The 20,628-nt window shown below is 47.8% G+C and overlaps 9 protein-coding genes and 1 pseudogene across 14 annotated transcripts in view; 6 read left to right on the forward strand and 4 right to left on the reverse strand.

Annotated features, from left to right (window-relative positions):
- The first annotated feature begins 20 nt into the window (after positions 1–20).
- Positions 21–853, forward strand: LOC120954585 (uncharacterized). The gene is made up of 2 exons (XM_049608184.1): positions 21–129; positions 204–853. The coding sequence occupies exons 1-2, from the start codon at positions 124–126 to the stop codon at positions 789–791; spliced, it is 594 nt and encodes a 197-aa protein (XP_049464141.1). The 5' UTR covers positions 21–123; the 3' UTR covers positions 792–853.
- Positions 854–941: 88 nt separating this feature from the next.
- LOC120954586 (cuticle protein 38-like) lies at positions 942–4,755 on the reverse strand (annotated as a pseudogene).
- On the reverse strand, positions 2,057–2,659 carry LOC120957159 (uncharacterized). The gene is made up of 2 exons (XM_040379210.2): positions 2,635–2,659; positions 2,057–2,573 (listed from the first exon to the last, which is right to left on the reverse strand). Exons 1-2 carry the CDS (start codon positions 2,638–2,640, stop codon positions 2,118–2,120), a joined length of 462 nt encoding a protein of 153 aa, XP_040235144.1. The 5' UTR covers positions 2,641–2,659; the 3' UTR covers positions 2,057–2,117.
- LOC125907206 (uncharacterized) lies at positions 2,766–3,637 on the forward strand. The gene is made up of 2 exons (XM_049608183.1): positions 2,766–2,911; positions 2,988–3,637. The coding sequence occupies exons 1-2, from the start codon at positions 2,906–2,908 to the stop codon at positions 3,573–3,575; spliced, it is 594 nt and encodes a 197-aa protein (XP_049464140.1). The 5' UTR covers positions 2,766–2,905; the 3' UTR covers positions 3,576–3,637.
- An 87-nt stretch (positions 4,756–4,842) lies between the features above and the next one.
- Positions 4,843–5,513, reverse strand: LOC120954590 (uncharacterized). The gene is made up of 2 exons (XM_040374663.2): positions 5,458–5,513; positions 4,843–5,392 (listed from the first exon to the last, which is right to left on the reverse strand). Exons 1-2 carry the CDS (start codon positions 5,461–5,463, stop codon positions 4,904–4,906), a joined length of 495 nt encoding a protein of 164 aa, XP_040230597.2. The 5' UTR covers positions 5,464–5,513; the 3' UTR covers positions 4,843–4,903.
- Positions 5,514–5,645: 132 nt separating this feature from the next.
- LOC120954588 (prisilkin-39-like) lies at positions 5,646–6,490 on the forward strand. Its single transcript, XM_049610727.1, has 2 exons — positions 5,646–5,737; positions 5,813–6,490. The coding sequence occupies exons 1-2, from the start codon at positions 5,732–5,734 to the stop codon at positions 6,488–6,490; spliced, it is 684 nt and encodes a 227-aa protein (XP_049466684.1). The 5' UTR covers positions 5,646–5,731.
- Positions 6,491–7,559: 1,069 nt separating this feature from the next.
- On the reverse strand, positions 7,560–8,270 carry LOC120957158 (glycine-rich protein-like). Its single transcript, XM_049608187.1, has 2 exons — positions 8,170–8,270; positions 7,560–8,093 (listed from the first exon to the last, which is right to left on the reverse strand). Exons 1-2 carry the CDS (start codon positions 8,173–8,175, stop codon positions 7,593–7,595), a joined length of 507 nt encoding a protein of 168 aa, XP_049464144.1. The 5' UTR covers positions 8,176–8,270; the 3' UTR covers positions 7,560–7,592.
- A 123-nt stretch (positions 8,271–8,393) lies between these two features.
- On the forward strand, positions 8,394–9,029 carry LOC125907211 (uncharacterized). Its single transcript, XM_049608193.1, has 2 exons — positions 8,394–8,447; positions 8,513–9,029. The coding sequence occupies exons 1-2, from the start codon at positions 8,442–8,444 to the stop codon at positions 8,894–8,896; spliced, it is 390 nt and encodes a 129-aa protein (XP_049464150.1). The 5' UTR covers positions 8,394–8,441; the 3' UTR covers positions 8,897–9,029.
- Positions 9,030–9,469: 440 nt separating this feature from the next.
- Positions 9,470–10,597, forward strand: LOC120954595 (ribonuclease P protein subunit p30). The gene is made up of 4 exons (XM_040374671.2): positions 9,470–9,557; positions 9,617–9,720; positions 9,786–10,204; positions 10,288–10,597. The coding sequence occupies exons 1-4, from the start codon at positions 9,470–9,472 to the stop codon at positions 10,595–10,597; spliced, it is 921 nt and encodes a 306-aa protein (XP_040230605.2).
- Positions 10,598–10,827: 230 nt separating this feature from the next.
- LOC120954594 (uncharacterized) overlaps positions 10,828–20,628 on the forward strand; it is a 62,698-nt gene continuing 52,897 nt past the window's right edge. For 5 of the 6 annotated variants that reach the window (XM_040374669.2, XM_049608154.1, XM_049608157.1 and 2 more), the window contains exon 1: positions 10,828–11,095. The gene's annotated coding sequence lies outside the window, so the exon portion shown is untranslated. Of the gene's footprint in view, positions 11,096–19,397; positions 19,871–20,628 lie in introns of those variants that run through there. The other variant, XM_049608153.1, reaches the window with a different exon arrangement.

Consider the following 20,628-nt stretch of genomic DNA (forward strand, 5'->3'; position numbering starts at 1 on the left):
AGGCCGGAAAAGCGTCACGTTTGGCTCGTTATAAAAGCAGACGATCATTGGGACAAACGATCACAGTTCACTTGCAACGTTTTCGCGATCATATCCAATCGATCAACGCACTCAACTGTGACCATGAAGGTGGGTTCTAACGATCAATTTTCCAACATTTGATGATACTGATAAGTTATCACTGATTTTATTCTTCCTTCTAGGGATTCGTCGCGATCGCTGTGTTGGCTCTGGCCACCGTCTCTCAGGGATCATATCTGCCAGCGGTGCAGTCGGTCCTTCCGTACGCCTACAGCTCTGGCCTTCATGGCGTGGGTGCCTATGATGGTCTGGGCCATTACTCGTCGCTTGGTGGACTGGGTTACTCGTCCGTGCTGGACCATGGCCTCTCCTACCCGTACTCAACTGCTCTTCCGTACTCTGTCTACAACAACGGTGTGTATGGAGGATACTACGGCGCCAAGTACACTCCGACTGTGGTCCAGGCCAACGTGAACACTCTGAAGACGGTCAGCCCGCTGGGTCTGTATGGAGGATACTACGGCGCCAAGTACGCCCCAACTGTGGTCCAGGCCAACGTAAACACTCTGAAGACGGTCAGCCCGCTGGGTCTGTATGGAGGATACGGTGTGGAGCACGGATACGGTCTCGGTCACGGATACGGCTACGGATACAACAACTACCTCCCAGTCCAGGGTCATGCTGCGAAGTACGTTGCTGCCAACCCGGGAGCCGTCCATGTGGCCCCTCTGCCAGGCCATCTGGTCAACCAGAAGTCGATTGTTGCGTAAATGACTGTGATCTCGATCAAATGTATGGGGAATTGTAAATAAATTGAACATTCAACTCAAAATATGAATTGTCTTCTACTCATTCTGCTTTGGGACACTAACCGTTGTCGATCGAGGCCTGTCTACCCACTAGTGAGCTTAGCTTTCAGTGACTAATTGATGTACGCATTGCAGGATACTCAGACCTACGTATGAGGGTACGGTCCATTTGGGGCTTGAACCCATCACGGGCATGTTGTTAAGTCGTACGAGTTGACGACAGTACCATGTTCAATCAATTGTACTCCCCCGAACACCATTTACCATTTACAGGGGGCCTCAACTCGTCTTACCGCCTAGGGCCCCCGATACCCTTAATCCGCCACTGGCTCATTGGTCTTGTACATTACAGGGTTTTTCAAGTCACTTACGAATGTGTACATAATTATTCACCGTCGACGTCATTCCTGGTGCAGCTTCGAGGTTCAGGGACTGCTGATTGACGGCATGTCCGGCCAGAGGAGCCTCGTGGACGGCGCCACGGTTGGCAGCGACATAGCGAGCCTCCTTCTGGGCGTCAACAGCCACGGCGGGCTGGGCGACGACGGTGGCAGCAGGAGCTACGGCCACTGGAGCAGCTTCCACCACATCCGATCAGCGTAGAACGATGGCGCGGAGTAGGCGACTGGAGCTACTGAGGCGACACTGGCATACGAGACGGCTGGGACGGCATGGGAGACGGTTTGCGCAGCATAGGAGTAGGACGGAGCGGCATAGGAGTAAGCGGGAGCGGTGTACGCGAGAGGGGCCGAAACCACGTACTTCGGAGCCACATTCTGCTGGACTACAGTCGTCTGGGGAGCAGAGTACACCACCGGAGCCGGAATGAGGCCGCACTCAGCGACGACGGCCAGAGCCACCATGACTACAGCTGCGATGCACTGATAAGAAAAAGAACCAGAATACAGGAGCGTTTACTTGAGGACACTTGATGGAGATGAGAAAGCCTTTGAATTACCTTCATGATTGCTGGTTAGGGGTTTGAGTTGGATGCTGGTATGCGATCGAGACGAAGATCGTTCTGATTCTGATTGATACGAGTACAGAGACGCCTTTTATACCAGTAGAAGGAAACACAAACATGAATGTAGTTTCCAAAGTACAACAAAAAACGCAAACCCCAAAATCACCCCAAACAACCATACCATCCCTTCCAAAGCACACAACGAACGATCGAACAAAGAGAACGGGAAACTAACGCTCGCTCAAACAGAATGGCGATCAGCTTGGGTTAACATTCACACGTCATGAATCGGAGCCGGTTTATTAAAACAATATTATCTACATTTACAACACGTATTTGGCAACGGGAGCAGTCGACAGATACTTGTTGTATCCCAGACCGTATCCTCCATAGTTCCACAGTCCATTATCGACGACTTTGGTGGCGACGACGGGAGCGACCAGCTTGTTGTATCCCAGACCGTATCCGCTGCTCAGCACTGGAGCGACCAGCTTGTTGTATCCCAGATCGTAGCTGTTATCAACGACCTTGGTGGCCAGCACTGGAGCAACCGACGGGTATTCGACCACTTTCTTCACGGCCGGATAGGAACCGTACAACGATGATGGGTAGGAGTACTTGTCCACCGCTGCTGGGAGACCGTACGACGAGCCATAGACCACCTTCGACACCGGAAGTCCATAGCCGTAGCCGTGCTGGTAGGACAGGACATCATCGTATGGCAGGTAGGACGCCTCCGAGGCAGCGACGAACGCCACAGCCATGATTGCAATGAAGAACTGGAATGAGAAGAATTGGATGAACAGGGATGTTTGTATCGAGATTTCCGACGAAGCTTACCTTCATTTTGGTTGATTGGTTGGATGTTGTGTTGATAGAAGAGCTGGACGAACACTGATACCAAAAACACAATCGAACGCATCATTTATAGCGCCTTCTACCGGAAGTCCAAAACGAAAGGAAAACTCCGTCGTCAAGGTCCAACAGAAGGCCGGAAAAGCGTCGCGTTTGGCTCGTTATAAAAGCAGACGATCATTGGGACAAACGATCACAGTTCACTTGCAACGTTTTCGCGATCATATCCAATCGATCAACGCACTCAACTGTGACCATGAAGGTGGGTTCAATCGATCAATTCGGTCAACATTTGGTTGGTACTGATAAGTTATCACTGATTTTATTCTTCCTTCTAGGGATTCGTCGCGATCGCTGTGTTGGCTCTGGCCACCGTCTCTCAGGGATCATATCTGCCAGCGGTGCAGTCGGTCCTTCCGTACGCCTACAGCTCTGGCCTTCATGGCGTGGGTGCCTATGATGGTCTGGGCCATTACTCGTCGCTTGGTGGACTGGGTTACTCGTCCGTGCTGGACCATGGCCTCTCCTACCCGTACTCAACTGCTCTTCCGTACTCTGTCTACAACAACGGTGTGTATGGAGGATACTACGGCGCCAAGTACACTCCGACTGTGGTCCAGGCCAACGTGAACACTCTGAAGACGGTCAGCCCGCTGGGTCTGTATGGAGGATACTACGGCGCCAAGTACGCCCCAACTGTGGTCCAGGCCAACGTAAACACTCTGAAGACGGTCAGCCCGCTGGGTCTGTATGGAGGATACGGTGTGGAGCACGGATACGGTCTCGGTCACGGATACGGCTACGGATACAACAACTACCTCCCAGTCCAGGGTCATGCTGCGAAGTACGTTGCTGCCAACCCGGGAGCCGTCCATGTGGCCCCTCTGCCAGGCCATCTGGTCAACCAGAAGTCGATTGTTGCGTAAATGACTGTGATCTCGATCAAATGTATGGGGAATTGTAAATAAATTGAACATTCAACTCAAAATATGAATTGTCTTCTACTCATTCTGCTTTGGGACACTAACCGTTGTCGATCGAGGCCTGTCTACCCACTAGTGAGCTTAGCTTTCAGTGACTAATTGATGTACGCATTGCAGGATACTCAGACCTACGTATGAGGGTACGGTCCATTTGGGGCTTGAACCCATCACGGGCATGTTGTTAAGTCGTACGAGTTGACGACAGTACCATGTTCAATCAATTGTACCCCCCCGAACACCATTTACCATTTACAGGGGGCCTCAACTCGTCTTACCGCCTAGGGCCCCCGATACCCTTAATCCGCCACTGGCTCATTGGTCTTGTACATTACAGGGTTTTTCAAGTCACTTACGAATGTGTACATAATTATTCACCGTCACTGTCATTCCTGGTGCAGCTTCAAGGTTCAGGGACTGCTGGTTGACGGCATGTCCGACTAGAGGAGCCTCGTGGACGGCGCCACGATTGGCAGCAACATAGCGAGCATCCTTCTGGGCGACAACAGCCACGGCGGGCTGAGCGACGACGGTGGCAGCAGGAGCTACGGCCACTGGAGCAGCTTCCACCACATCCGAATCAGCGTAGAACGATGGCGCGGAATAGTCGACTGGAGCACTGAGGCGACACGGGCATACGAGACGGCTGGGTCGGCATGGGAGACGGTTTGAGCAGCATAGGAGTAGGACGGAGCGGCATAGGAGTAAGCGGGAGCGGCGTACGCGAGAGGGGCCGGAACCATGTACTTCGGAGCTACATTCTGCTGGACGACAGTCGTCTGGGGAGCAGAGTAGACCACCGGAGCCGGAATGAGGCCGCACTCAGCGACGACGGCCAGAGCCACCATGACTACAGCTGCGATGCACTGATAAGAAAAAGAACCAGAAAACAGGAGCGTTTACTTGAGGACACTTGATGGAGATGAGAAAGCCTTTGAATTACCTTCATGATTGCTGGATGGAGGTTTGAATTGGATGCTGGTATGCGATCGAGTCGAAGATCGTTCTGATTCTGATTGATACGAGTACAGAGACGCCTTTTATACCAGTAGAAGGAAACACAAACATGAATGTAGTTTCCAAAGTACAACAAAAAATGCCATCCCCAAAATCGCCACAAACAATACCATACCGCCCCTTCCAAAGCACACAACGAACGATCGAACAAAGAGAACGGGAAACTAACGCTCGCTCAAACAGAATGGCGATCAGCTTGGGTTAACATTCACACGTCATGAATCGGAGCCGGTTTATTAAAACAATATTATCTACATTTACAACACGTATTTGGCAACGGGAGCAGTCGACAGATAATTATTGTATCCCAGACCGTATCCTCCATAGTTCCACAGTCCATTATCGACGACATTGGTGGCGACGACGGGAGCGACCAGCTTGTTGTATCCCAGACCGTATCCGCTGACCAGCTTGTTGTATCCCAGACCGTATCCGCTGCTCAGCACTGGAGCGACCAGCTTGTTGTATCCCAGATCGTAGCTGTTATCAACGACCTTGGTGGCCAGCACTGGAGCAACCGACGGGTATTCGACCACTTTCTTCACGGCCGGATAGGAACCGTACAACGATGATGGGTAGGAGTACTTGTCCACCGCTGCTGGGAGACCGTACGACGAGCCATAGACCACCTTCGACACCGGAAGTCCATAGCCGTAGCCGTGCTGGTAGGACAGGACATCATCGTATGGCAGGTAGGACGCCTCCGAGGCAGCGACGAACGCCACAGCCATGATTGCAATGAAGAACTGGAATGAGATAGAATAATTGAATGAGGATGGATGTTTCTAAAGGAATTTCCCTAGAAGCCTACCTTCATTTTAGTTGGTTTGGTTGGAAGTGTTGTGTTGATAGAAGAGCTGTACGAATACTGATACCAAAAACACAATCGAACGCATCATTTATAGTGTTTTATACCGGAAGTCCAAAACGAAAGGAAAACTCCGTCGTCAAGGTCCAACAGAAGGCCGGAAAAGCGTCGCGTTTGGCTCGTTATAAAAGCAGACGATCATTGGGACAAACGATCACAGTTCACTTGCAACGTTTTCGCGATCATATCCAATCGATCAACGCACTCAACTGTGACCATGAAGGTGGGTTCAATCGATCAAATCATTCAACATTTGATGATACTGATAAGTTATCATTGATTCTATTCTTCCTTCTAGGGATTCATCGCGATCGCTGTGTTGGCTCTGGCCACCATCTCCCAAGGATCGTATCTGCCAGCGGTGCAGTCGGTCCTTCCGTACGCCTACAGCTCTGGACTCCATGGCGTGGGTGCCTATGATGGTCTGGGTCATTACTCGTCGCTCGGTGGACTGGGATACTCATCCGTACTGGACCATGGCCTCTCCTACCCGTACTCGGCCGCTCTTCCGTACTCTGTCTACAACAACGGTCTGTATGGAGGATACTACGGTGCCAAGTACGCATCAACTGTGGTCCAGGCCAACGTGAACACTCTGAAGACGGTCAGCCCGCTGGGTCTGTATGGAGGATACGGTGTGGAGCACGGATACGGACTCGGCCATGGATACGACTACGGATACAACAACTACCTCCCAGTCCAGGGTCATGCTGCGAAGTACGTTGCTGCCAATCCGGGAGCCGTTCATGTGGCTCAGGACAACGTGAACACTCTGAAGACGGTCAGCCCGCTGGGTCTGTATGGAGGATACGGTGTGGAGCACGGATACGGACTCGGCCACGGATACGGCTACGGATACAACAACTACCTACCAGCCCAGGGTCATGCTGCGAAGTACGTTGCTGCCAACCCGGGAGCCGTCCATGTGGCTCCTCTACCAGGCCATCTCGTCAACCAGAAGTCGATTGTGGCGTAAATGAGTGTGATCTCGAGCAAATGTGTACGAAATTGTAAATAAAAGGAACATCTTAATCAAAATTTGTCACGTTTTTAAATTTCCTTGTATTGTATTATTTTATTGCTGAAAACATTTACTCTGAACCCAGTGGATGATGTAACGGTGGGCCGACTAAGGGGTCGCTTAAAGCTCCAGCGATTTTTGAGATTCGTGAATCTTTAGTCCATTTATAACAGATGGTAGAGTACGGCATTGTATTAGCGAGTGGACCCCGGGGACGATGTATTGTTGGGTTCCCGTGACTGATGAACCCTTAACACTCCCTCGACAGAAACGAAATTCAACTGACCAGGTGTCATTACCCCTCCTCCCTCTCATAATGTAAAGTGGGCCTCACCGTTTAAGGCCTCCGACACTCGAAATCCCTCACTGTCAGAACATCCATTTACTTTTTTGAATAAAAACCGAATTTCACTCCACTGTTCCGAAAAAATCTAAACCGGTTCCGGTTAACTCAGACGATTTTTGATGATCTGTATGAATGCGGATGATTATTCCTGTTTCGAAAAAGTCTAAACGAGTATGTGTGATCTACGGTATTTTTGTTTGCATTTACTTGCTTTTAGATAAATACTAAAGAATGCGAACCTTTTCCGTCGGACCTTATAATTATTCTTATCCTTCCAGGATCTTAACTCGCGTGACATACTGTCATCCCCATTGACGTTGACTGGTGGTAGCATTACTGTCACAGTAAGTTCACGAATCGGAACGGCTGACCACTGCACATATCGTTTTCCTCCTGTTATGTCAGCCTCACTTTCATTTGATGTTTTGAACATGAATTCAAACTCATTTTGGTATACAGAAAAGCATTCATATTCACTCCGAATGTTCTCAAACTGGCCAGCTTTGTCACGATTCGTTTGGAATCGTTCATATTCGTCCAGAATTTAGAAGCTGAAGTCGAAATTGATCCAATTCCATTTTCAAAGTAACGATTCCATGACTCCAAACCGTCCAACGATTGAATTGAAAGGATTATACAGTCAAACAAATTTTGATTAATATGTTCCATTTATTTACAATTCCACATACATTTACTCGCGATCACAGTCATTTACGCCACAATCGACTTCTGGTTGACCAGATGGCCTGGCAGAGGAGCCACATGGACGGCTCCCGGGTTGGCAGCAACGTACTTCGCAGCATGACCCTGGACTGGGAGGTAGTTGTTGTATCCGTAGCCGTATCCGTGACCGAGACCGTATCCGTGCTCCACACCGTATCCTCCATACAGACCCAGCGGGCTGACCGTCTTCAGAGTGTTCACGTTGGCCTGGACCACTGTTGGGGCGTACTTGGCACCGTAGTATCCGCCATACAGACCGTTGTTGTAGACAGAGTACGGAACAGCGGCCGAGTACGGGTATGAGAGGCCATGGTCCAGCACGGACGAGTATCCCAGTCCACCGAGCGACGAGTAATGACCCAGACCATCATAGGCACCCAGGCCATGGAGGCCAGAGCTGTAGGCGTACGGAAGGACCGACTGCACCGCTGGCAGATACGATCCCTGGGAGACGGTGGCCAGAGCCAACACAGCGATCGCGATGAATCCCTGGAAGGAAAAATAAAATCAATGATAACTTATCAGTACCAACCAAATGTTGACCGAATTGATCGATTGAATCCACCTTCATGGTCACAGTTGAGTGCGTTGATCGATTGGATATGATCGCGAAAACGTTGCAAGTGAACTGTGATCGTTTGTGCCAATGATCGTCTGCTTTTATAACGAGCCAAACGCGACGCTTTTCCGGCCTTCTGTTGGACCTTGACGACGGAGTTTTCCTTTCGTTTTGGACTTCCGGTATAAAACACTATAAATGATGCGTTCGATTGTGTTTTTGGTATCAGTATTCGTACAGCTCTTCTATCAAAACAACATCCAACCAAACCAACTAAAATGAAGGTAGGCTTCTAGGGAAATTCCTTTAGAAACATCCATCCTCATTCAGTTCTTCTATCTCATTCCAGTTCTTCATTGCAATCATGGCTGTGGCGTTCGTCGCTGCCTCGGAGGCGTCCTACCTGCCATACGATGATGTCCTGTCCTACCAGCACGACTACGGCTATGGACTTCCGGTGTCGAAGGTGGTCTATGGCTCGTCGTACGGTCTCCCAGCAGCGTTGGACAAGTACTCCTACCCATCATCGTTGTACGGTTCCTATCCGGCCGTGAAGAAAGTGGTCGAATACCCGTCGGTTGCTCCAGTGCTGGCCACCAAGGTCGTTGATAACAGCTACGATCTGGGATACAACAAGCTGGTCGCTCCAGTTCTGAGCAGCGGATACGGTCTGGGATACAACAAGCTGGTCGCTCCCGTCGTCGCCACCAAAGTCGTCGATAATGGACTGTGAAACTATGGAGGATACGGTCTGGGATACAACAAGTATCTGTCGACTGCTCCCGTTGCCAAATACGTGTTGTAAATGTAGATAATATTGTTTTAATAAACCGGCTCCGATTCATGACGTGTGAATGTTAACCCAAGCTGATCGCCATTCTGTTTGAGCGAGCGTTAGTTTCCCGTTCTCTTTGTTCGATCGTTCGGTGTGTGCTTTGGGAGAGATGGTATGGTGCTTTATTTATTTTATTTATTAGTTTATTTATTTTTAGTCGATTTAATAGGCTAAATTTTTGTAACACCGAGGAAGCTTTTTTGAGGTTTGTGTATAAAAATCATATCTGTACTCGTATCAATCAGAATCAGAACAATCTTCGACCCGATCACTTGAAAAATTGAATCCAACGGAAAACAATGATGAAAATTCAAACATTATACCAGCTGCTCGAACACTGCCCGCGACCTACACTGCTTGATTCGGAATGACATTCGAGCAGCTAGCAGGTCCCACGTGCGCCCATCAAAAGTGTGTTGTTTACATACAGAACGGACGGGCGCAGAACGATCCAATCCACACCCGGGCAGGATGAATAACTTTACCGGCTTTTCCGATCTGTGTATTCCAGCGACCCGAATAGAGGACCTTAAACCAATCATTCAGGAAGCGATAGAGTGTATGTATAGAAAACAAATGCAAAAATCAGTTGCTCTAACATCGACTAAAACTTTGCAGTAGGATATAGCAATGTGGCGATCGAGCAAGTAGTGGATGTTACCAAGAGTGCCGTAAACAATCAGGACGTTGTTCCGAAGCCGTTTTGCCTCAAGGAACTAAAGGTAAGATAAAGCTTCAACATCATACTCGCCTAATTAATGAATTTCGCTGTGCATTTTTCCGTCAGGCCGCATTCGGCGGACAGATTCGTCTGCTCAACCGGTTGACCGTCGTGTTCGGCGATGCGACCGTTTCGCTGCTACTGAATCGATCGAACAATATTCGCTGCTACAACCTGATTGCTGCACTGCCCATCTCGGACACGAGCTATCAGTACGCCTGCCAAACGATGACATGTGATATTATAACGTACAACCAGGCATCGATTCACCTGCGCACGACCCGCAACTTTTACTACCTCGCGGTCGATCGGAACATCGCGTTCGAGATAAAGTACAGTCCGGCCATTGTAACGCCGGCGGATCGAAAGCAAACTATCACCCGCGCCCACCGGTACCATATGACGGGCAAGTCGCGGAACGTAATCATCTCCAGCGGCGCTACCAATCCGTTCCAGCTGAGAAGTCCGTACGATATAGCAAATCTGTAAGTAGCAAGCTTGGTTGGTTGGGGTTTGTGCATCTTTATCATATCCGAAAATGGAACTAATTCACTGTACGCCTTTCCAGGGGACTGATTTTTGGGCTGACGGAAGAGAAGTCAAAGGAAGCGATCCGCGGTGTCCCGAACCGGACACTGCTGTCGGCCGAGGGCCGCAGATTAGGCAAGGCGGGTGTGGTGATTGCGCGCCGCGAACCTAACCGTGACGATAGTGATGATTATTCTGACTCCGAGCTGGAGGAAGACATCAGCGACGATGAGAACGGCGACGCGGAGCACGAGAACGATATCAACATGGACGATCACGATGAAACGGACGAGGATGGCGATGCGGATGCTGAAACCAAGCGTCCGCCGAAAAAGATGGCTAAACATTAAGAAAAAAAAAGTAAAATAAATGAAATAACACGCGAAATGCACACATTCAACGGCATATTCAATTTGCACAGCGGGCTCCGTTTACACACCGGCTGCTTCGATACTTCGTTCGATCCGATTCGCGGTTGAGCGTGTGTGCGTGTGGCTTCTGGGACATGCGCGCACACACGCTCATCGAAGCGCACAGTGAAGCAGCAGCAGCAGCAGCAGCAGGCATCGAGCCCGTTTTCGCGACGCACACATCATCATTCTTCACTAGTCGGTTCACGCTCCGGTCGAGGTGAACGCGCTCTCCGTGTCGGTGACACACACACGGGGCAGAAGTGACTACTTTCTGCACAAAAGTTTCATCGTTTCATTGTGCGTGGAACAGAGGGAACCAGCAGTGGAACACTTTTCGTTTTTAGTTTTTTGCGTGTGCGTGCGCGGCGAACAATTTACGAACTTACAGCCTAGCCGCCGCCGCCGCCGCCATCGCCCATCAGCATAACTTTTGGGGTAAGTTCTAGGAGTGAAATGAAGTGAAGTGTGTGCTGTGTGGGGGAAAAAGAAGAGAGAAGTGGGCATTCGTACATCGCAGCGCTAGGGGGGTAGTGAAAAAAGATCTGGATGTGAATTTTCATGCAGTGTAATTGTGTAGCGACTGTGTGTACATTAGTTGTGTGGTGTGCAGCTAAAAGTGATCAATTTCGATATTCTAATTAGATTTCAAACTCTTGACATCGGCAAATGAAGCGAAAAAAGGAAGCCTGGCTTTTTTTCATTCGTGGCGTTGAAGAAGAGGTAGAAGAGTAGAAAACTTGAATACGCACACACACACACGCCAGCACAAGCACATACTTTCGGGACGCAGTGCGAAAGAGAGAAGCAGCAGCAGCGTACAACACACAATCACAACTCACACAAGTAGGCGAGAGCGAGAGCAGCAGCAGCAGCAGCGCCGCCACCGTGCAAACAGCAAAGTGTGAGCAGCAAGCGAGCGCACGCCAAGAAAAGAGCGAGAAAGAAAGAGAGCGAACGGCCAGATAAAAATCGTATCGATGAGAAGAAACAAAATGGAGGTGTTTTTTAATGGGTGAGGATCGTCTTTTTTGCGGAGGTGCGTGTGCTTCGTGTGTGCCTTTAAGAAATTGGAAGCCGGCGCGCGTGATTTCCCTCCCCCCGTTGCTGGTGGAATACCGCGTGTGTGTGTGTGTTTTTCCTGCACAATATCGTGCATTTCTTCTTCCCCTTTTGTATCGTGAAAGTGCGTGCGGTGTGATTTTTTTGCCAACCCGGCCCAATCTTCCACCGAAGAAATGTCGCGTGCCATTGTTTTGGATCGATGTCGAACGAAATAGGGACAACGTGTGTATGTGCGTGTTTTGTGTAGTAAAGTTTTCCCTGAAAACACTGTGCGGGTATGGAAATTGCTTCCGTTTTTCGTTTTTTGTGGATAGTTTTTTTTTTGTTTTTACATACGCTCTGGTGCGCGCAGTGAGAAGGGGTGTGTGATTTTTGATATTGTAGTTGGCCAGTTCGCAACGCCCTCTATGTGTGGGCCTCGTTCACCGTACATGGGCCAAAATGTGTATGTGTGTGTGTGTGTGTGTGCATATGCAGAAAAGATGTCGTGCTTGTAATTGTTCGCTTGTTCGCTTAATTTTCTTTGCGCTTACAAGACGCGTCGAGATTGTCCCGTCCGTAAAATCCGCGTGCGTGTGTGTGTGTGTAGTGATGACTATGTGTGTGGAGCGAAGAACCGAGGTAGCAAGATTACGGATTGTGTGCTAGAATAAGAAGACGCAAAAGAAAACGTTCCTTTTCTCCTCACCAACTTTGGCCGTCTGTCGTGTCGTCATATCATCATCGTCATCTAGTGAATTGAATTGGCCCCAGAGTGTGCTTTGATTTGTAGTTTCGTTGTGTGTGAGAGCCTTTTAAACAGCTTTTTTTAATTCATTTTATTCATGGATTTGTGATTTTTTCCTCTCTTTGTAAAGAAAATACAATCGTGTAGCGTTCAGAAAAGGGGCTGGTCTGGTATACGCGTATAGGTGTATGTTTGTGTGTTTGCGTTAATATGCTGAATCTCCCGGAAGCATTATGAGGGAACTAAGTAAAATTTTACTTACAAACGACGACGATTACGAAAAAATGCCTTATTTGGAGTTATGATAACTGCAATGCATTGCTAATCCATTTTCTAATTGCATCCACCTTATCCTGTGTGAGAAATGTTTAATCTTATTGTATTTAAAATTATTCAAAATTCACATCAAAACGGTGATTGATAATCGAAGCAACCTTTGCACCCAATCGCTGCCCCCGGTCAATCGATCTTTTTTTTCTCCAACATTCAAAATTAACAACCTCGCAACGACAATGATGGGGGGGTGTATGTTGGCTATCAAAGATGGTGGATTTTCCGCATCAGTTCGATCGTGTGCGCGGAATGAGTGTTTTGCTTCAATTGCAATTAACAGTGTGGTCATGGTGTGGTGGTGGTGGTAGTAGTGCTGGTGGTGATGGTTGCGTTAATGCTCTAAAAAGGGTCGCCAACACCCTCCGCCCATATCCCCCTTGCTTCTGCTACTTTTTGCTTGCGGACCTTCTCTTTCACTGGTTGGCTGTCCCGCACCCGCATCGCGAAAATAAAGAAAAAAATGGTACAAGCTGTGGCGCGGCTGAACCGGAAAGCGATGTAGTACACACGATGGAACCCCCGAACTCTTCAACACACGTACATGTATTGGGGAGGGGGTGTGGTGGAAGGCGAAAGAATGGAAGAGGGGGGCATAAAAGACACACGCGAAAGAAAGCATCGAATGCGCGCGTGAGAGATGCAAAGAAGAGGCGAGCGAACAAACAAAAATGCAGAAGAATCCTAAAGGTGTGTGTGCATTTCGAAGGTGGTACTGCTGTGTGTCAGGCCGGGTGTGTGTGTGTGTGTGTGTGTGTTTAGTGTGGGAAGCAAGAATGGGGCGCTGTGGTGAGAAAAGAGTGTGGTGTGAGCAAGAGCGAAACGGGGCATCGATTGTGCGTCTCGTGCGCGCGCTAGTCGCAAAACACAAACGAGAGCTGCTGTCGTTTTCGACCGACGATTAATGGCAATGATTGAAACTGCTCGAATCGATGTTTGTTTTCATCGATGGTTTGCATTTAAAAAAAAAGAATGAGTTTTTTGTTTATTATAACGACGATTGTTTTTGGCATACCTAAACTGTTTCTTTTATTTGTGAGCACCTGAAATTTAACTAATTTTACATGATTGTTGGTTGAATAGTTTGGTAGCTTTTTGATACAATTATGCATTTTATTGTACTTAATCATAATGAAGGTTGGACCTTAAAAATGTATTGGCTTTCAAGATTAAGGAGCTCAGGTTTGCATGCTGTGTTAAACAAATGTTTATCAATTATTTAAAAATATCAATTATAAGCCATGTGTGTTGACACATGATTATCATTTTTTGTGTGGGCCTTTGATCGATTTTGTGTAGCTCGAATGTCCTAATCCTGTCTCACATCTGTACGGTGAGGATATTCACTTCTCATCATCGTGTTGAATGAGATGCAATGAGATGAAGTCTTATCTATCTCACGTGTCTCTCACGTTTGGCATTTGTTCGATTTCTTTTCATCCATGGTCGATCTCATTCACTCATCTATCTTGCTCCCTCATACAACGCTCACAAATACACACACACACACACGAGCTCAAACACATATTCCTTTTACCTTCTGTTTACCGGTGTGTGTGGCTTGCTATTCGGTGGCGACGCGTTGTGGCGGACAAGCGAATCAAATGCTTGTGTGGTGTACAGCCAGCAAAGAAGGAAGAGCAAAGAAGACAAACACACACACACACACAATGCGTCTGTGTGCAGAACAATACACGAGCCATAATGTTTTAAAGTTGATTTTCTGTTTTGAATCTTTTAAAGGCAACAAATACTTCAAACACTCTGCTGCTTTAATATTAAATTTTACATCGATTAAGGTGGGACATTTTTAGACCCCTTTCTCACTCGTGTTGTTGGCCTATCTTTCCCACTCCTATCACTAGATGCGCGCTGCTCCGTGTTCCACCTGCGTGTATGTATCGGCACGCTTCGAGGTTTCCTAGCGCATACCGGTTTCTTGTTTCTTTCTTTACTTTTTATTGTTCATTATCGTCTTCTGAATACGAAATGAAAGCGGGTGCTGGATGAGATGGAGAGAGACAGAAAGAGAGGGAACAAAACTCGATTGGCTGTAAAGTGAGGCTTGTTAGTTTAAAGTGTTGCTAATTTAATAGTGTGGTTTGGTACACACCGCTTCATCTTGGTGATGATGATGTACAACCATTTCCACATGTTCAAGCACCTCTTGTCGCTTGTTAGTTGGTGCTGTAGATTGAATAAAAGGTGAAATGGTGCGTTCGTGGCTGTATTCATTTTGCTTGGAAATTTTGGTATGTTGATTGATGATTTTTAACGCACGGGTTGGGATTAAAATGAGAATTTAAAGACTGATTGTGTAATTATAAACCTGCTTGGGTCGTTGACAACGTAACAGAGCATGCAAGCAAAAGGGAGGGGGGAGAAAAGTGGAGTAATTCGACGACGACGACGATGATGACGATGGCGAAGAAGAACGGCCTCGGGAACAGGAGAAGAGATGAATATCAAAAGAGAAAACGAGAGCGGAGCGCGCGCGTTAAATCAATGATCAATTGTGCTGCTGTCAACTACTGCGCCAACCGTTTTCGAGTGAAGTCGAAATAGCGTAATAAAAAGGGTTTTTGTGTGTGGTTGCACTGGCTGTTTCGCTTGCGCTGGGCGTGTGTGTGTAGCAGTGGTGTGGTGTAGGAACCAAAGACGACGGTGACGCCCGACACGAGACATCTCCATATTTGCACGAGCGTAGCAATAGGCCCAAACGCGGTCGAGAGTGACAAAATCAAATGACATGTCTCGCTGACGGTGGGAAGTGGACACTAGCTCCTCTAGCGAGCGTTGGTGGCTGCTGCCGTTCCCTGGGCCTCCCCCAGATATCGACGGCCCAATCCCGGTGTGGTGGACCTCATTTCTCGTTTCAAACTCAACCAGCTCCCCGTGCTATACCCCGTGTATATGATGATTTCGCATTTTCGGTGTTGTGTACTCTCCCCGACGTGCCGTGCTCTGGCCACGTCTCGACTTTTTTTTGTTGATGCTATAAGAAGAGTGAATTAGTACGTGCGTGTAACGAGCTCGAATTATTACCGGGCCCATGAGTGCTGTCTGTGGGGGACTCTCAAGATGATGCTGATCGGTGTTTCGATCGCGTTCGTTAATTCGAGTAGCTGCTCGATTGATATTCAAAATACATGCTCTAAAGGTAAGCTAATTTCAAATATTCGTAGAAGTATTTTTTTATGGCTTTGATATTTATTTATGCCAATGACAGTATTCGTCGTAGTAGTAGTACATTGTACATTGTGTTACTAAAATAACAATCACAGGATTTTCATAAAATAATGATTATAAAGGCACAGAATGGCTCGTATAAACATCAATTTGATTTATAGATGCTACATGGGAAATAATTAATATTCCATCCACTCGAATGTTCCTACCTTTGCCTGCCGTCCTCTGCAGCAGAATACATTTACAGGCCTTTCATTAATGGCCGAGATATGGTAAATTATTATTTGTTCGATTTTGGGAGGTGTGCTGCGCCGTGTGTCGACCACGACGACGACGACGTCGACGACGAAATCGATGGTTTTAGCTTCGGCTACGCGACCTGTGCTGTGGACATGTTTGCCGTCTGTGTGTGTTTCCGTTCGATTCATTCTCTCTTACCTTCGTTATTGCTGCTGCTGCTGGTGGTTCTTTAGATAGGCGTCATCCTTTCCTAGGTTGGCAGCAGCTATTGCCCGAGCACTCGCGAGTTTGTTTTATCTCTCGTTTACGCTCATGTTTATGCACACATCATCCATCCGTCCGTTGGCGGCGGCGGCGGCGGCGGTGTACGAATTTCCTTTGCTGCCCATTTCTGGCGTATGATGTGTCTCCACGTTCTCGCGCTCCGATATTCGTGTTCGCTCCTGTGCTGTGTGCCGTTTGGCGTTGCTGCTGCTCTCTGCAACATGATCCCTTCAGCTTCGTCTTTCAGGCTGTTCTCTACTTGTACTTTGCTGGCTTTAACCGGCGGCTCCCTCGCACGGCCAGGTCAAGCTGTTCTCTGTACGGGGAGGGCAGGAGGGAAATGTGACTGTTGCGACGTGTTTGCGAGATGAAGGAGAAGCATACAGAGATACCTCATGGAACTACTTGTTCTAGATGCTTCCTGTGTGGTGTGTAATTGACGGGTCTCTGCTCGCTGTTCTGACTTTCGTTCCTGTTTCGAGCATATTCTTGCTGTATTTTTATAGAGTAATTAAATATGATTTTTTTGCTTTGCAAAAAATACATCAAGGAACAGGATAGGCATTACCACTCGGCATGCCATTTTTCAAAGAAACATTTTGATATTTTTGCTACATAATATCAGGTTTTCCAGTATCTCTATAGCCATATTTATATCTCTGAATTCTCCCATAATTTCAGATAATCTTTCAACATGTCAACCAGCGATTAGTACGTGCAGGTGTAGAACTCTTCCTCAAGTAGAGGTAGATCTGTTGCATTCAAGTATATGAAAACCGTCCTCAGATCGTCGGTTGTATCAAGAACTTAATAGTGATAGGAGATTATGTTGGGAATGAAGGAATGCTGCAGCTATGAATCAGAATGTAACCGTTGATATCGATGCTTCGGTCATATGACATCACGGCGTGCTCAACCTTAACCACCGACGAGTCAAACAATACCGGAAACTGGCAGAACCTTCGATGATTTGTGCGCTTAATGGAGCGGAACCGATGTTTTCTACATGATATGGTCGTTGAAATAATTGTACACTTACAACAGTTCAAACTGAAATTGTCGTCATACGATGATGATTCCAAGCAAAACTAAGACATACAATTTCAGAACATGGCATTCGTGAACCCCGGCTGGCGTACATTTTTCAAGTATCGTTTATAATTGACCTGCTGTTGGGACGAGCAAATCCAAAAATCGCTCTCTGTCTTGTACCTTTAGCACGAAACAAAGATGGCCGATTGGCAGCAGGGGCGCGAGCACAAAATGCAAGGCCATCTGCGCGCGTGTGTTTTTAAGCTGCTTCTTTCGCTTACCCCGGCCGCTGCTGTATACGGCCTGCTGTTGCTGCAACACGGTGACAGTTAACGGCGGTGCCAAACCGCAGTGGGCGAGAGTTTAGCCGCTGCCGCCGCTGCGATTGGCTATTCTTTATTCCTGCTCGCCTGCTCTGCTCTGTTATGTTGGCTGCCATGAATCGATGTGTATGTGCCGTAGGCGCAAAACAACACAGAAGTTTGAATAATTGCTACTGACGCGAGAGATAGAAAGAGAGAGAGGCGAAGGTGATTATGGTGTGGCGAACGAAGGTGGTGTGTCGTCTGGCTGGTGCTATTCTTTTTCCAGATGTATTCCAAGTGTCAGCAAAGAAAAGATTCTTCTGCTGGCATTATAGACGGAAGAAGCGCGCCCCCAGCCTGCCTGCCGGCCTGCTTTGGCAGATGTCATCAGAACTGGTATCGATTGGTTCCAGGTGGGATGTGTGTTGTATGTGCCCGTGTGTGCAGGAGCAAATCTCGATACACGTTTCCCTTTTAAAGAGATACTGGTGGTTGGTATGGATGAGTTAAAATGAACCGTTTTGGGTATAATGATCTCTGCTGGGAAGGAGAAGAAATGCCCTGAGAGAGGGCCACACTATTGCTACGGGAGCGGATTCTCTCTTTCTCTTTTGCTTGGTCTCTCTCTCTCTCTACTTAGTTGTTCCCCCAGCGACGACGACGACGACGACTACCCGTTTGCCAATCGATGGTGGAGTACACCAAGCCCCGAAAGCACTTATTCCAATTCTCTAATTACGGTCTGCATGACCACCTCCCCTTATGCTGCCACCACACCACCTTTCGCGGATGGGTTTCCTGTAATGTAGCGTGTGTGTGTAAGAGTGTGTGCGTGTTCTCACCCTTGAAGAAAAAGGCAAATGTAAGAGACAACGGCAACGACGGCGACGGGTGCTGAAAATTGTAGCTCTCCGCAAAGTGGCGTTGCGGGCGTAAAAGAAGCAGCTAAAGAAAGAAGCATTTGAATATTGGACGGAAAGGGCATGGAAAGGAGGAGGTGGTAGATGGGTGGGGGAAGCAGGAAATCTATGCTGATCTTGTGTACACACAACACACAGCCAGCCAGCCGCCGCCGCCGCCGCCGGGTCAATAAGAAGATACCGGCGGCCGACGGGTGAATGGTCGGTCGGTCGGTATGTAATTCCTGCGCATGTGTGTTAGTGCAATGCACAGTGACAGCAAAGAGGGTGTATGTGTGTGGTTGTAGCATCGTTTCGGTCAAACTCTCTTTCGCTCTCACGCTACAGGCGGGAGGGAGATGCAAAGGTATAAGAAAAAACACCGATATCACGCACACACTGGCACGCGCCAAAGGTGACGCTTACGTACGGTGTGCTGTTGCTGTGTGTGTGTGCGTGTCCACGTCGCTATGACGAGCGGCAGGTTTTTGATGATTTGTTGTACCGGCTTCAAGAATGGTAATGTAAATGCTGCAAATAGAGGTAAAATATCGAGCTTACTAAAATTTAGGAGTTAAGATGCGTAAAATCATACTCTAGATCGAGATTTTTATTGCTCGACTTCTGTGTAATTGTCAGAATGATAGAAGCAGATGGGGGAAATGAAGAGGGAACGGACGGGCGATGGGCATGAAGCTGGGCGCGCAATGTTTACGTGGTGTTAGTGAAACAACATCGCGACCGAACGCGTCCACACTACCACTACCGTACGCGGGGATGGATTCCAGCTCTTTTTCAACGGCGTGTGCGCGTGTGTGTATGAGCTCGCTTGCTACGATTGTGTGAGTCACAAGCGCACAACAGCGAGATGAAAAGAGATGGCGATTCTGTGCTCGTCGCTGCTGCTGCTGCTGCTGCCATCGTCGTCGGCTGTCGTGTGTTGTACGCGTACCAGCCACGAAGGGCAGAGTTTAGTCCTTTGCAAACGGGTTTGACAGACGCATGCGAGAGAAAAAAAGTCGCGGAAACGAATAATCGCACAGCAGCCCCCGCCGAAATGGGCCGTTTTTGCTGTGTGTGGTGTGTTTTACCAGCATTGTAAAGTGTGGTAGCAGCAGCAACATTCCGGTGTAGAGCTGGTGGTTCTTTAAACGAAACGAAGGTGATTAGTGTGTTTTTCTACCTTTAACACAATCAAATGTTCAATGTACTTGCCCGTGACGACATGGTGGCGTTTGCAAACCACACAGAAAACAGGGACAAGATATGTTGTGTGTGTCCCTATGTGGGACTGACTAACGTGAAATGACAAAACAATCGGTGGGCAACGATAATGGCGTCGCAGTAGAAAACGCAGTGCCTCCTCAAACTGCCACCACCATGACCGCCGTGCCTTCTTCTTATTTTTGTAAGATAGTAGTGTGTGCCGTTGGTTGCGAAGGGGGATGACAGTTTTATGCTCTCTTTAAGGAGGGTGGAATGGTTGGTTGGTTGGTTTCTTCTGGAGGTCTGAAAGCAATTTATTCTCAGTTTCTATTAACACAAGGTGGCGTGTTTACGTGTTTGTGTGTGTGTTTTTCGTTAAAAATCTCATGGTGCTTTGACAACTAGTAAAGTTTTTTTTTGTTGGTTCGTTCGATAATCAAGAAAAGAATAGTGTTCTGCTGTGAAGGAGTGTTTTTGGAGAAAATTATTATAGTGCTGCTTTTAATTTTGGTAGTGCTGGTTTTGATGAATGTTCCTCAAAAAAAAAGTCATTCTGCTCATCCACAAGTTTTTTTTTTTAATTTTAATTAATCGTGGAAAAATTGGTTTGTCAAGTGTGGGAGAAATTTGCCCTGTCGATCGAAAAACGATGGTCATTTGTGAATTTTCCTTCAGGTAATTGTGTGTGTGTATGTATGTGCGTGAGATGAGGAT

The sequence above is a fragment of the Anopheles coluzzii genome, chromosome 3 (assembly GCF_943734685.1).
Source record: "Anopheles coluzzii chromosome 3, AcolN3, whole genome shotgun sequence".
Taxonomy (NCBI): Eukaryota; Metazoa; Arthropoda; class Insecta; order Diptera; family Culicidae; genus Anopheles; species Anopheles coluzzii.